The 14,691-nt window shown below is 42.4% G+C and overlaps 1 protein-coding gene across 1 annotated transcript in view; it reads right to left on the reverse strand.

Annotated features, from left to right (window-relative positions):
• The window catches only part of COL25A1 (collagen type XXV alpha 1 chain), a 425,608-nt gene that overhangs the window by 49,569 nt on the left and 361,348 nt on the right, over nucleotides 1-14,691 (reverse strand). The window contains exons 21-26 of the mRNA XM_066632336.1: nucleotides 13,469-13,537; nucleotides 10,288-10,332; nucleotides 9,235-9,279; nucleotides 8,013-8,090; nucleotides 3,395-3,418; nucleotides 261-305 (exon numbers count right to left, since the gene is read on the reverse strand). Coding sequence (XP_066488433.1) covers nucleotides 261-305; nucleotides 3,395-3,418; nucleotides 8,013-8,090; nucleotides 9,235-9,279; nucleotides 10,288-10,332; nucleotides 13,469-13,537 — 306 coding nt within the window. The remainder of the gene's footprint in view (nucleotides 1-260; nucleotides 306-3,394; nucleotides 3,419-8,012; nucleotides 8,091-9,234; nucleotides 9,280-10,287; nucleotides 10,333-13,468; nucleotides 13,538-14,691) is intronic.

The following is a 14,691-nucleotide window of genomic DNA, read 5'->3' on the forward strand; positions in this document are numbered from 1 at the left end:
TGAACTGCACAAATTCCCTTGAAAGACTCATGGCAAACATTCACACTACCTTATCAATTTCCTTCACACTGTGTACACATTGTATTCATTTATTTTAAGCAAGCTATATCCCACCCTCCCCTACCCAAATATCTAGGACAGTGTTGCATCCAAAAAATTAAAATGCATTTTAAAAAAATTAGGAGCACTGTATGAACACTGATGATATTCCCAAGGTTCTGACATTTTCATAGTCAAAGGAGTTAAATTTTGAAGCTCACCTTTGGTCCTTGCAGTCCTTGGGGTCCAGGTGGGCCTGGAGGACCCTAAGGATGAAAACAATTAGCACTGTAAGTAGAGCTATTGAGATTTCCACAGAATATATTTGTCAGACATAATGCTTGTTAATAACAAAACCAAAATGACAAAAACACTGTATGTCAAGAAACAACATCTATGACAGTAACACTGATCATCTATGGACACACAAGTACAAGTTTACAAAAATATGTGTTACCATCAAACTACATGGAGACACGATTAAACAGGAAAAAAAAATTATATTAAAACCAATGCCAAAACGTCCAGGGACATTCTAACTCCTACAGTCCATGACATTATAGCATTGGACATGGACATTTAGCATTAAAAGCTGAAAACTGCAGGATACGTTCATTTGATATCTATGAAAAAGTATTGAAAGTCCCCCAACATCCAATTTGGAGAAAAGCCACCATTTAGATTAGAACATGGCAAATGTTTCTCTATTTAACCAAAATCATTCATGCGACTGAAATTAATACAGCAAATATAAAATTAATCAACTCATTTCAATGTTGTTATGCTCAAAGTGGCCCAAGATCAATTTTGGACAGGAATTTCTAACCTAAGATTTGGTGGTCCAATGCAGCAGCACCAAAAGGCCAGTGATGCATGCCGTGGAGGGAGAGGGCAACCTGAACGTTTACAGGAGGTAAGTATAAATGTTATATACTTGCCTCCAGCAGTGGCATACCTGGTGGGGGTGGGGTCCAGTGGACCACATGGTCCAGGGCAGCAGTGACATTTGCTGCCCTCCACACCTGCTGCTTCCCCCTTGGAGGTGTTCGACCTCCCTGGCCCTCAGAAGGCCTTCTGGAGACTGAAAGTCATCACTTCAAATTTTTGGTTGAAAACTGGAAGTGATGATTTTTGGCCTCCAGAAGAACTTACAAGGACTTCTAAGGGCTGGGGAGGTTACATGCAGCTTCCCCAGCCCTCAGAATGCCTTCTGGGGGCTGAAAATGGTCACTTTCAGTTTTTGGCAAAAAATTGAAGATTTTTGAAGGCCAGGGAGGTCTCCGAGTGCAGCTTCCCCGGCCCTCAAAACACAATCAGGAGGGAGGCAGCAGGTGGGGGGCGCGGCAAATGCCACCCCTAGGCATCTGCCACCTAGGGAGGAGGCAGTGGGAGTGGGGGAGGTGGCACCCTTAGGTGGAGGGCAGCACCTCTGGAGGTGTGCCCCTGGGTGGCACAGTGGCAAGGAACGCCACTGGCCTCCCTGGGGTTGCTTATGGATCTCTTTGGACATATGCCAGCACATTTGATGATGTACATCCAAGAACAGGAACATAATGCAAAGAGCTTTTGGTGGTTCTCATATTCCTTCACAGTTTGAGCTTAGTCATATGAGGATATGCACCTGTTTTATACTTAGACTGAGCATGGTGTTATTTAGTTATTAAAGGTATTTGCTCCGAATGGCAGTAAAAAGCCTTTTAAGTTCTTGGTAAAGGCTTTTCCTAATCCAGCTACCTGAGATCAACTGTCAGGGATTGTCCCCAAGATCTTCTGTTTTAAGGCATGTGCTTCTGATCTATGGCTCCCCCTCATAATTTGTGACAAACACAACACAGCCCACAGCAAGTACGTCATAAAGACAAGCATTTAGTCTTGTTGTGGGGGGTGGTGGTGGCAACAAACCTAATTCATGTGACAGCAATACTTTCTTGCAGCACATTTTGTGAGTGTTTTGTATTTGCTGTTTTAAATGCTGTACTGTGGGGGAGGGGATGCTGAACAAAAAGAAAAATCTATTGACATAAAAGCATGTGCACAGATGGCAAAGCAGGTCTCATTGAAATGCTAAGAGACAGCTAATTACCTTACAAGACACATGAGAGTCTTAAGTGTCTCTATTTTCCTAGCAACATTGCATGCACATGGCCACATTCCAACCCAGCATGCTTCCACTGGGGCTTAATGAAAGCAGAGGGCAAGAAAGACTTTGTTCGCTGTGAAGGTTTAGAGCTTGACGTACAGGGAAATTTCAGTTTGCTAAACAGAAATTTTCTTTATGATATTTCCCCATCTGGAATTATTACGTTCCTCTCCCCTTCTAATACACTGTTGACTCTGCAAAGGAAAAAAAAGTTGCATTCGAGATGAAAACTCTGGTTGGAGTTCACAGATCATTTACTCTGGAGCACCAGATCCCAATGAACTCTACTGAATCAATTAAAGACTATTTTGAACGAAGCACATTGTGGTATCTTCTTATATATAATTCTTCAATCTGACTTTTTTTTAAATGTCAAAATAAAGCTAAGAGAACTCTCCCAATCATGCAAGCTTTTCTTACAAAACTTCCACTAAAATAAACAGGCGATCAAGATACGCTAGATCAGGGGTGACCAAAGGCAGGAGGGCCACATCGTCTCTCTGTCACTGTGTGACACAGGGCCGGGGGGAAAAAAAAAGAATTAATTTACATTTAAAATTTGAATACATTTACATAAGTTTACATAAATGAATATATTAAAGATGAATGAATCTTTATATGAATGAATGAAGGCCCTATAAAAGGCCTTGCACAAAGCAAGGCTGGCCTTTCCTTTGGTGCCACTGCTGCATCACAGATGTGAAACAGCAAGCAACGGAGGGAGCCCTCGTCCCACAGCTCATGCGAAAGGTCGAACAGTTGGCCGTCATGCTGAGAGCAGTTGCATCGGGCCAGTGTGGGCTCCAACAAATCTCAGGAGGGCCAGAGGCTCATTGGAGACTGGGGGCTCCCTGAGGGCTGCATTGAGAGATCTCGAGGGCCGCAAGTGGCCCAGGGCCGGGGTTTGGGCACCCCTGCGCTAGATCAAGGTGCACAGCTATTATAACAGTGATAAAAATCTTACAATGCTAACAAGAAGTTGAATCTTTTCTCTTGCTCACATGAATGGGAAACCTTGCTATTAGGAGTAGAAATGTAGCCCAAGTTTTCAACAATGCATCCACACTGATAAAACTTAAAAAAGAACGATATGTAATGATAAGTAGGGTCAATGTCTGATGAACAAAGACACATTTAAGTCAGGAGAGTTATGAGCATGCAACACCACAGAAGAAAACAGTTACAAGCCACTATAAGTCATGCAGTAGGAATTACCGTGACAGTTAGGGTGGTAATCCTCTGTTGGCAAAATGTATTAATAGAAGATAATGTTACCAGATGTTCCATTTGATATAAAATATGCTGCTTTTATTTGATAATAGGCTTCCCAGAATTTGGGGCAGTTTGGGAGAAGAACGTGACTGTCTCAGAGTAAGTTTCTAAGCACTTCTTAAATTCTATCAGCATTTTTTTCAATCCCATTAAATTCCACTGATTTTTTAAAGACTAAATTTTGTTAAAAGTTGGATCAGTTTATGAGATTTGGGGCACAATCCTAACCAGGTCTACTCAGAAGCAAGTCCTATTTTGTTCAATGGGGCTTACTCTCAGGAAAGTGGGGTTAGGATTGCAGCCTTTAAGGTTCAAAGGCACATTAACATTTTGAGAGAGAAATGTAAATTGTAAATAACCACACATATGATCCACAAACTAATTAAAGCAAAGAACTTGGTGGCACCGACATGTACCATATCTACCCTTTCCCAGGCAAAGCAACCTCTTTTCTTTCCTTGGTCATACACCAGTAAAGTGGCTGGAGTAGGTCCAACAATACCCATAGGTGATTGGGCAGCCTATGGGGGGGGGGGTAAGTAAAAAATACTTGCTTTCAGCTGGCTGTCCAATTTCCCCCCCCCCCCCCCGATGCAATGCACACTCCATTTCAGACTGCATCCGTGCCAATGGTGGGGGATAAGATTGGGTTGTGGGTATATTAATGCTTGCTAATATACTTTTTTACTATTTACTTTAAAATAATATAGTAAGTTTACTAATATTAAATTTAAAATAATATAGCAAATTTACTCCATATAGAGAGTTTGTATAAGACATTTGTTGTTACACCTGATGCGCAGATGTGCAAGCAAGAGATAGACATTCACAGTGGGGTTTTTTATTTTGCTAGAGAACAGCCATCCAGATAGCCACAAAGTTCATGTTTTTAATTCTCCTCCTCTTCCAAAGCAACTTTCAAAAGCCCAGGGCGGATGGTGGTGAAGGGACTGATATTTTGTGAAGGGTCAAAACACACATAATGGTAAATACTTCCTTGCACTTCCATCTTTTAAAAAAAAACAACAAACATGTTAGGAATCTTATCCAGGCTGGGAATGCAGCATAGGTGGAGAGAGCAGGTGTTCCTTTCTGATTAAAATGGAAGCTGTTATTTGCTTTGGGAAGGAAGGTGCTTTGGTACCTACTGCAGCTTCCTTCCTTGAGCAAACGGCAGTTGGAAGGGAATTTGCTGGGATTTTGTGGGGGAAAACGGTGAACACACTGTCCCTATCACCCTTTGCTGCAGGCCTGATCTAGATTTGTTTTTAAAAGATGGAAAGATTATGATGTGTTTCATGTCATGTTTAGTTTGATTCAAAGACTCCTGATGTGCATGTAGTCCCTTGTTTGGTGGTGCATGGGACAAAGGGGCCCCCTGGACTAGGACTGCAGTCATTGTGAGGAAAGAAGGAACCAACATCTGGACTCAGAAATATTCTCAAAGAGCTCTGCATTCCTATTTAGCCTGATAGATTTTTTGTGCTGCCAGAAGAACATGACTTATTCTCTACTGATACATGTTAACAATGTACAAGAAAAGACTCAGAGGAGCTGCAAACCATCTTGCAACCTTTCATCTCATCTTGTGGTTTGTTTAACAGTCTACAAGCACGATCTAAGAGCTCAGGCTTCCCATGAGGAATGGTGCCAATTCCTACTTGAAGTAGCATTCCAAATCCTGGAAGGAGCTAAACGACCGATAGCATGGATTTTCCCCAACTTCAGTGTAAGCTGATGAATTTCAGACTTCCTAGTACCCGGGCAAAGAGAAGATCCTTATACAGCTGACCTCTAGCATTTCTGCTGTTCAGTTTCCCTTGGAAACTCAAAGACTGTGAGCATCATCTAAAAGTGCTTTCAGGTCTATGGGCTGTCTGTTCTACCCAGTTCATGTAAGCAAAGGGCCACACGGCAGCATCATACAGCAATCCATTTGTTCAAGCACCAGTGAATCTACTCTTCTTTAATGGTTGGGTTGAAATCAGAAATTGCTTGCTACCTGGAGTTGCCTCCAGGAGGTTATGTTTCATGTGGCCACAACACTTTTTCCTCTTACACTGCCATCCTACACAGGTCTATGCAAAAGTAAATTCCACTGAGTTTAAATGGAGCTTACTCCCAAGACTGTATAGGATCACAGTCATACTGTGTGACCTGCATTGTCCTGTACTATACTTATATGCCACTTTTGCTTCTGTAAGCTGCAAATGTCTATACAATAGCCCACCAAACAAAAACAGGCAAGATAGGGTGACGTTTAATCAATTTTGTTTACAAATGCAGCTCCTAATCCAACTTGATTTATAACAGTTTGTTAATGTGAGTCATATAACATCGAAGTTCAGACAGTGAGCACCTAACATTTTTAAGAGAAACAGAAAAAGCTGGGCCATGTGTTTGTGTCTGGACACTAAAGAAAAACATTCTACTTTTTATATTTTTTATATATAGTAATTTTTATATTACTACTTGAATAGGAAAACAAACTGTACTAGGAGACCCATGTGTATGACTGCTTGTATGTAACTGCTTATGTGACTGCTTCACACAAACAGTTACAGAGTAAACCTGTTCTATCCTCACCGGAAGGTCTAGCAAAGATCTGGAGAAGTGGGGCTAATTTCTTATACATTACAAATGCTGTCATATGACACTCCACCAAAGAAGAGTCTAGGTCACCATTGATCAAGGGATATTTTTAAACAACTGGAGCTGCTGAGCAGCCCAATCCTATGGGCGTCACTACTGCTGCCAGGTGCAACTGGCCGAAATGGTGGCCGCTGCATCCATCAGTCCTGTGGAAGCTGCCAGAGGTCTCCCTGGGGGAAACACTGGTGCTGCAGCTCAGTGCAGATGCTAAAACTGATAGGATCAGGCTCTTAGTTTGATTCAGTGTGTTGGTCTATCTAGTCAACCATGGTCTACTCTCCGAGGTCCCTGTCAGTTCTATCTGAACAGATACACAGCACACCCGCCTATAAGTCAATCTCACAGATAAGTCGAGGGCAGGTTTGGAGCCAAAAATCACGGAATGTTCTGTGACCCTTGAATAAGTTAGAGGGGGGATTAAACTTAGGGGGATGTCTGACTATAGTTTTGTCTGATTTTACCTGAGGCCAGATCCTGAGAAACAACCTACCAGTACTTATTACCTAAGAACTGTATAGTCTCTAATTTATTAAGAATATAGTAAAAGATCATAAGATACATTTTTATTCATTAACTTTTTTAATTCTTGTCTTCACAACTTTTTTGTAAGCACTATCAGAGTAAGTCTCTAACAGAGAGTAAGCACTATCAGAGATAGTTTTGTAAGCACTATCAGAGTAAGTCAGAGTAAGTCACAAAGTAAGTCTGTGAAGACCAAAATTTACAACAACATACCAGTAGAACAGTTGTTCCCAACCTGGGGTACATGGACCCCCAGGGCCATTTGACAGGACCTTCAGGAGGACTTGAAATAGAATTGAATAATGGCAGAAAAAGGCAGGTAGTGCTCCAGAATGCCTTGTAGGGTCAGCAAGGCAGGAAGGGAGGTAGCTAATTGGCTGTGAAAGCTCCACCAACAGCTAGTTTTTGGTCATCAATTCATGATTGAAAACCAGCACAGTAAAAAAACTGAACCATAATATGGAAAGTGATCAATCACCAATAATTTCTCAGGACACTTCTGGTGCAAAACAGTGAAAAGGCATAGTCTTCAGTTCTTCAAACAGATAAAAAGAGAAAATACTGTGATGAATACATGAAGTATGAGTTTTCATATAGAGGAGACGAGGGCTTGTATTATTACAAACATTTTGCTAATATGAAGGGTACAATTTATGGAAATGGGTTGCCAAGTGGTATGCAAGTGAAAAAATGTTGGGAGCCACTGCAGGAGAAGCATTAATCGAATCCTTCTTTAAGGTGCCTGATGTGTTAAGCCAGAGGCCTACATATAACATACAACTTATAACACATAACTGGGGGTGTGCAATTCAGTTCACAGCAAAGAGACAAGCAACAAGGAATGATTGTGAGTAAATGCAGCTGCATATAGTTGTAACCCTATTTATTCAGAAGCAAACCCGTTGCTTTCCATGGGTGTTATTCTTATGTAATGGTGCACTGAATTGTAGCCTAGGACTTTGTTTCAAATAGAAATGAGGATTGCATCCTGGTGTTTAAAAAATGTAAGCACTTGCAAAATGGAAGCCTTTAGCCCTTTTCTTTAGCCCTTTTAGGGGAGATTGAACCCTCTAATTATCTCTGCACTCCTCCGGGTGCCAGGAATTGCCCGAAAAGCCCTGACCCTTGAGCGATTTCAGGGATAAAGCGAGGTGATGATTTAAGCTTGATTTACTGGCAGAAATTTCATGCCCTACAGGCTAGTATCTGCAGTATATCTGCGATAGATAACGGGCACTGTATTTGATTATAATCTATGCATGCAAAATATGTGCTTACTCCTGAGCTATGTGTCCTTACTAGTAACATGTGGACACTATGATTATTTCCTAAAAAGGAAAAGAACTATAATTGTTCCTAATGTGTACTATATCTTCTGAACACATACCTGTAAAGCTTCATGGATATTGCCATTGTAGTCAATTATTTCCGTGGCTCCTTGATCACCCTTTTGTCCAGGTGGACCCTGCAACACATTCACCCAGGACCCACAATGTTATGTGAATCAAGGATACAGTATAGGAAATGACTGTCTAAACTAATCCAGTAACAGCAACAGAAAAGTTTGCCTGAGCTGGCAAAGTACAAAGAGAGTTCTATTCTGGAAATACTTTTGTTCCAGTAGAGCAGCATTTCACAAAGTGCGCTCCTAGGAGCTCTGGGGCTCCCTTAGACCTCTTCAGGAGTTCCACAAGCATACCATAAGTGGTCACCATCTGCTTAGCGAACTGCCTTTTATCCTACTCATTAGGAACAAAAATGTTTATCTAAAAGTCAGTGAGTATACCACAATTCCAGCCCTACTATCGAGTGGATTGGGTCATACTCTAGCAACGAGTGATAGGATTTGAAAAGCTACAAAGGCTATCCTGTCTAATCTTTTGCCATGTGGTAGGATAGTGTAAGCCATACTATCTAGACTACAGAGTTCCAGAAACAGGCATCAGAGCAATCAGGTGCACTGACTGCAGTACAGTGTCAGAGTAGATAAGTCTTGGAGGCTCAGGTGAGAGACAGCACAATCCTAAATTGTGCTGGATCCAGCAGGCCAGCGGGCCTGCATTGTATCCAGTGCAAGTTTGGAGCTGGCTGTGGCTCAGCTCGAGGCAACGGGAAATAATTCCCCTTACCTTGGGTAGAGCCACAGCAGCTCCAATGGGCCTACTCCAATCTGCACCACCTAAAGAGACGGTGCAAATCTATGCAATCCGGGACTACTCTGGGCTGCCAGGAAAGGGGCTAGGATCTGGCATATGTGTCAGATTCTGGCCCCGTATCCATATCTGGACCCATCTGCCCAGGGAACTGCCTGCTACCCACCCCTCCCCCGCCCCAAAACACCTCTTCCTTGCCTCCTCCCTGCCCTCCCCTTGCCCCTCCCCGGCCCCTGCATAGGTCTGGAAAGGCAAGCGCAACAGGCCCAGGGCCCACGTTGGCACAGGGAGGCTGGAGGGCTTCCTTGCACCTGCCTCCTCAAGTCACAAGTATGCAACAGTCCTGAGTTGGTGCAAAGGACTTATGCTGGCCGAAGGGCGCTTTAGGATTGTGTCCTGAGTCATTTTATGCTACAGCAAAAGGTAAAACTCTAAACTTCGCTGTCAGTCACTTACCCTTGGACCTGGTGCCCCCAAATCACCTTTGTCTCCAAGATCACCCTACATAAAGAGTAATGTTGATTAAGATAAATATTATACATTACATATTTAAAAAGAAAAAAAAATGCAAAATAGCATATAAAAGCTGTAAAGAAACAACAGGTTTCAGATCTACAGATGTAAGTTATTGAATATAATACCAACATGAGAGCCTTGAACTAGACTTGCTTCTTCCTCAGAACCCAAAAGAACCTTCAGTCCTGGCAAAAGTCACGAGCTGGAGCATCCAACTTTTGCCCAAAACTGGAAGTGACTTTTTTAGGTCTTTTGGAGGCCTCAGAGGCCTACTGGGGGCTGGGGAGGCTGTGTGAGGCCTCTCCAGACCTCAGAAGTCCTAAATATCTCACATCTGGTTTTCCCAGGTGGCACAGTGACCAGGATCACAATTGACTGGAAGGAAAGAGATGAGTGAGAATGCGGCATGTTGAAAACATAGGAAAGAGAACTGACTGAGCAGCTAGATGGCAAGTGGTGGGGAAAGATTTTGTGTGCTGGAATGTACTGGTCAAAACGTTGATTGCCATTCTCCAGATATCACGAAAAGCAAGCAGGAAAAAGGTTTCAGGTCCCCAAAGAAAACAACCACACATAGAAAAAAGGCAAATATGACAAAGTATAGCAAATGAAATCTTAAATTGGAAGACAAGGAAGAGAAAACATGGAAATGCAGTATACTTTATGGTCAATATAGAATTTGCTATTGAAAATCTATGTTAAATTCCACTGAAAATCAAAGGGTGTTCTACTAAGGGCCATTTCACACCTTACAAAGAACTAAACCTTAGTTTGCCACTGAGTAAACTATATCTAGGAAAGATCACTGGATTTGGAGGATAGGCTTAAATTAACCAGCTACATATGGGTAAATATCTCATACATTCTAGAAGTTGGAACCTGAGATTATATTACTTGCCTTGTGTGAAAAAACCTTTAGTCTAAATTAAAATTCTCTATAAAGATACCAATAGTATATCACAACTAGCCAATCAACAGTTGCTTATTACTGACCTTTGCCCCTTTGGGGCCTCTAGCTCCTGATTCTCCTGACCTCCCCTGCATGATGAAGACATACAAGATGGACAGAAGAAATGAGGGCAGAAAAAGGAAAGAGTGGAGAAAAAGGAATTAGTATTGGCTTCCAGTAGTTAATATGTGGTGGAAAAGCTGTATATTAAAATGATTCCTATTATGATTCTACATAACAGAGATTAATGTAGGTACAAGAATACTAACTGATACTGTATTAAAATGCACAGCAGGGAGTCAAACCAAACCTGAGTCTGAAAGTCAATTCTGAGACATTTTTTTCAGTTAACTTAAACTCTTTGGTTGCCTTGAACCTAGACTGAAACAGATTCATAGATAGATAGATAGATAGATAGATAGATAGATAGATAGATAGATAGATAGATAGATAGATAGATAGATAGATAGATAGATAGATAGATAGATAGATAGATAGATAGATAGATAGATAGATAGATAGATAGATAGATGAAAATAATTGGGCACTCAGGCAATTCTTTTGAGGGCTTTTCTCTGCTTGGGTTGTATCTGGAGAAACCATATTTTTCAGTGAGCCATCTGAAAAATGGGCAGAGGAGCAAGAGAAATAGGTAGGCAGAATGTAGGACTAGCAGATCTCCTGGTGCTCAAATGTAGGCTTGTGTGGTCCAGTAACAAGACCGCAATGTGGAGCGCTTGAACTGAGGCAGGTAGCATCTTCTGCATCCTTGGTCCTGCAGTTGCCTCTTGGTGCCATTTTTCCTAAACATGATATGTTCTTTTCTCTTTCACTTTGTTAGTGGTACCACTTAGAAGTACAGATAGAGCCTGAGTAGTTGGGGGTAGAGAAGATATTAAAAAAAAGGCTAGAGATACAAGTTTATGCCCCCCACAATCTTCCAGACAGGAAGGGGGCAGACACTGTGGGGAAAATTCAGTTGCACCTCCAGTTGATGATAACAGGAGTGATGCTGGCTACCATCACAGCTATTGCTGTCACCACCACCACCCAGTAAATCCACCAGGGCCCACCTTGGTGGATGCTCCTGGCAGGCTTTGTTACTTGGCATTGGTGTCAAGCAGGGGGCATTACTAGAGGCACTGTGGTTAAAGGTGCTACTTTAATATTTCCATAAGTTCCCTGACAACAAAACAGCACGGTTGGAAAGGACCCAGTGGCAGCGCAGGCATCAGTGATGGTGGGTCTTCCTCCTGGTGCATGGGGGCTCCAGCACTTGTCCAAGATTGTGGAATGCTGATGCTGGCCCTTGGGGAAGCGGGCAAGGCAGAAACACAGTAACACTAATTTTGGTTATTATCTTAGAGATTTAAATCAATCACGGATTTGGTAGCAGGGGGAGAGTAACTGGCCCTTCTCACCCCAGAAGTGTCATTTCTAGTGGCTGTCTGTTGGTATTCTTTTGCATCTTTTTAGATTGTGAGCCCTTTTGGGACAGGGAGCCATTTGGTTATTTGATTTTTAGCTGTAAACCGCTTTGTGAACTTTTAGTTGAAAAGCGGTATATAAATACTGTTTAATAATAATAATAATAATAATAATAATAATAATATTGTTCTGCATGAAATGTATCCAAATGAGTTCAAAACAGATTTTGAGTGCCTGAGGGCCCAATCCTGACCAGTGCATGCCGGTTCACTGTAAGGCACATTCTGGGCCTAGCACCGGCGGAGCACTGGAGCTCTGCCGCTTGGCGTTTGCATGGACTGGTGGGCAGCGGATAGGTAGGTGGGGGCGTCAGGGGAGGTGGGGAGGAGGCGTTCTGGGGTGGGGGGAGGCAGAGGGAGGGCAGGGAGAGGGCAGGGAGGAGGCATGCTGGAGGTAGAGAGCGGGGCGGGAGGGAGAAGGGACCGGTGGAGCTTCACTGGATCCTGATCCTCTGTGTCGGGTCGTCTTCCGACACTGAGGCTCTGAATTCTACGCTGACTGTCCGGTCATCATAGAATTGAGTAGTCCCATTGTGAGGCTACTCACTTTATCCAGGGAATGGGACAACAGTCCACTTCTCCCAAGGAGATGGCGGTGGCTGCTACCTGGGATGCGCTGGTTACAGCAGCAGCCAATTTTGGCGCCGCTGCAGCCCCGCACACCGGGCAGCTTAGAATAGGGCTGCCCACCAGTTATTGAAACATTTTTTAAAGTTATGGTCTGTACAAGAGAATTAAAAAAATACCGATGAAACTGAACAGGAATGGAAACCAAATCTGTAATGGTTTGACTCTTTGGTGTGCATTGAGTTAATGATGACACATTTGCGACAACAGTGTGAAAGGAAAGTTCAGATAAAAAAAAACCCATGTGGTGGTTTCTTGCAAAGAACTTCAAGGTTCTTCCTGTGACAAGCCCATTGCATTTCTTCGCTGCTATGTGAACATTTGCACCTTGCAACATTGTACATGTTGCATTTAGAGCCTTTGCCAACATGTGCCAAATGCTGAAGCCTCTGTGTGGCAGGAAGCCAATGAACAGACTTTTTAAGTGGCCAGGTGAGCAGAGATGCTCATTTGAATTGGTTCATACACTGGGATAAGTTTGGCTCTCAATAGCATACAGAACCCCATTACCTTGTCATTGCTATGTCCTGCTCATATAGGAAAGCAGTTAAAAAAGTTATATGATTGTTTGGGGCATGTCTCAGGTCATTTATGTAGATAATATGGGTACAATAAATAAGCATTAGGAATTTGTAACATTCTGTTGTAATGGAAAACCAACAAAGAAATGCAAAGCATGTATAACTACTTTATTTCAAATAACCAGAAATCAAGTTAAAAATGAAGTTTATATGAAAAGTGAAAATGACCAGCATTTTGGGAAGCAAACTTGCACAGACTTTATGCATTGAAATCAATGGAATTTATATAGATCCTACATACAAGTTTCATTAATTTCAATGTGACAATTGTGAAAAAGAAATGTTGTGCATATTTATAGGTTTAGCCTTTAATATTAGATCCCTCAGTCGACATAAATAATTCTTGACAGGGTCATACTCCAAAGTGACTGGCATAAATTTAAACAACTTCTAGAATATACCCTAAATCACACTGAAGGTCATTTTTACAGTTTTTCCTTAACCTCCACCAGCAAGTTATACAAAGCTCCAAATGCCAAATTGTTTGGTGAAAAGAACACAAAATATTCTCAACGTTAAACCAGACTGACCTTTGGACCTGGAGTTCCGGGCTCACCTCGTTCACCTTTCCCAGGGGGCCCTGCTTCTCCCTTTTCACCCTGTCACAAATCACCACATGTGCACAGAATCATTACCAAACACCAGCAACTTCTGATATGGTACCAAGCTGTTTGGCACAAGTTGAAGAGACAATATCAGAGCACATTTCAGCAGGAGCTTATAAGCGTACTACAGTGGCAAACTTTTATCTGAGCAAATGTTTTCTGTTTGAGATGTGGATGCTCTCTGCTCCATCATTTGAGCTTGCAATATAAAATCACTGTGAAATGCTGCAGATTAGATCATACGAAGCATAGAAAAGTGAAAATAACACAAGCTAACCATTTAAAAAAGATTATTTTTCTTATTCATTAAGCATTATTATGCTTTCATTTGGTTAGCTTTAGTGTTTGGAACAATCGTAAGAGGCTTATGTTCTAGATCAGGGGTGCCCAAACCACAGTCCGGGGGGCCACTCCCAATCCAGCCTTGGGGAGCCCCCAGTCTCCAATGGGCCTCTGGCCCTCCAGAGACTTGCTGGAGCCTGTGCTGGCCCAATGCAACTGCTCTCAGCATGAGGACGACTGTTCGACCTCTCACCTGAGCTGTGGGATAAGGGCTCCCTCCCTATTTGCTGTTTCATGTCTGTGATGCAGCAGTGGCAGTGAAGAAAAGACTTCACTGAGCTACTGCATGACCTTCATTCATTCATATAAGTTCTATCTCTAATAAATCATTTATGTAAATTTATTCAAATTTTAAATGTAAATGAATTCATTTTTCCCCCAGCCCCTGACACAGTGTCAGAGAGATGATGTGGCCCTCCTGCCAAAATGCTTGGACACCCCTGGTCTAGAGCATAGTGACTCCCATGGTGGCTGGTGGCTCCCATGACCTACTGTGCCAATGGCTACAGCTCCTCATTAGAGCTACACTCCTATACATTGTATAGGGTTTTTGTGAGGCTCTTCCACTGGTTTCTGAGGCTCCCTGGGGAGCCATGCTCACAGTTTGGGAACCTCTGGTCTAGACAATTCAGCCAGTTTTCAAGGTTGGCAGCTTGGTAGCCAATTAAAGCTGCCAACCAGCTGTATTGCCTTACCCATCACACAATGCAACAGTTAAATTTAGACATAACAGATGCAGAGTATGCCTACATCAAGGGAAGAGGGTGGGCAGAGTATGTCAACCCATGGATCATTGTAGAATCAAG

This window comes from Tiliqua scincoides, chromosome 6, assembly GCF_035046505.1.
Source record: "Tiliqua scincoides isolate rTilSci1 chromosome 6, rTilSci1.hap2, whole genome shotgun sequence".
Taxonomy (NCBI): Eukaryota; Metazoa; Chordata; class Lepidosauria; order Squamata; family Scincidae; genus Tiliqua; species Tiliqua scincoides.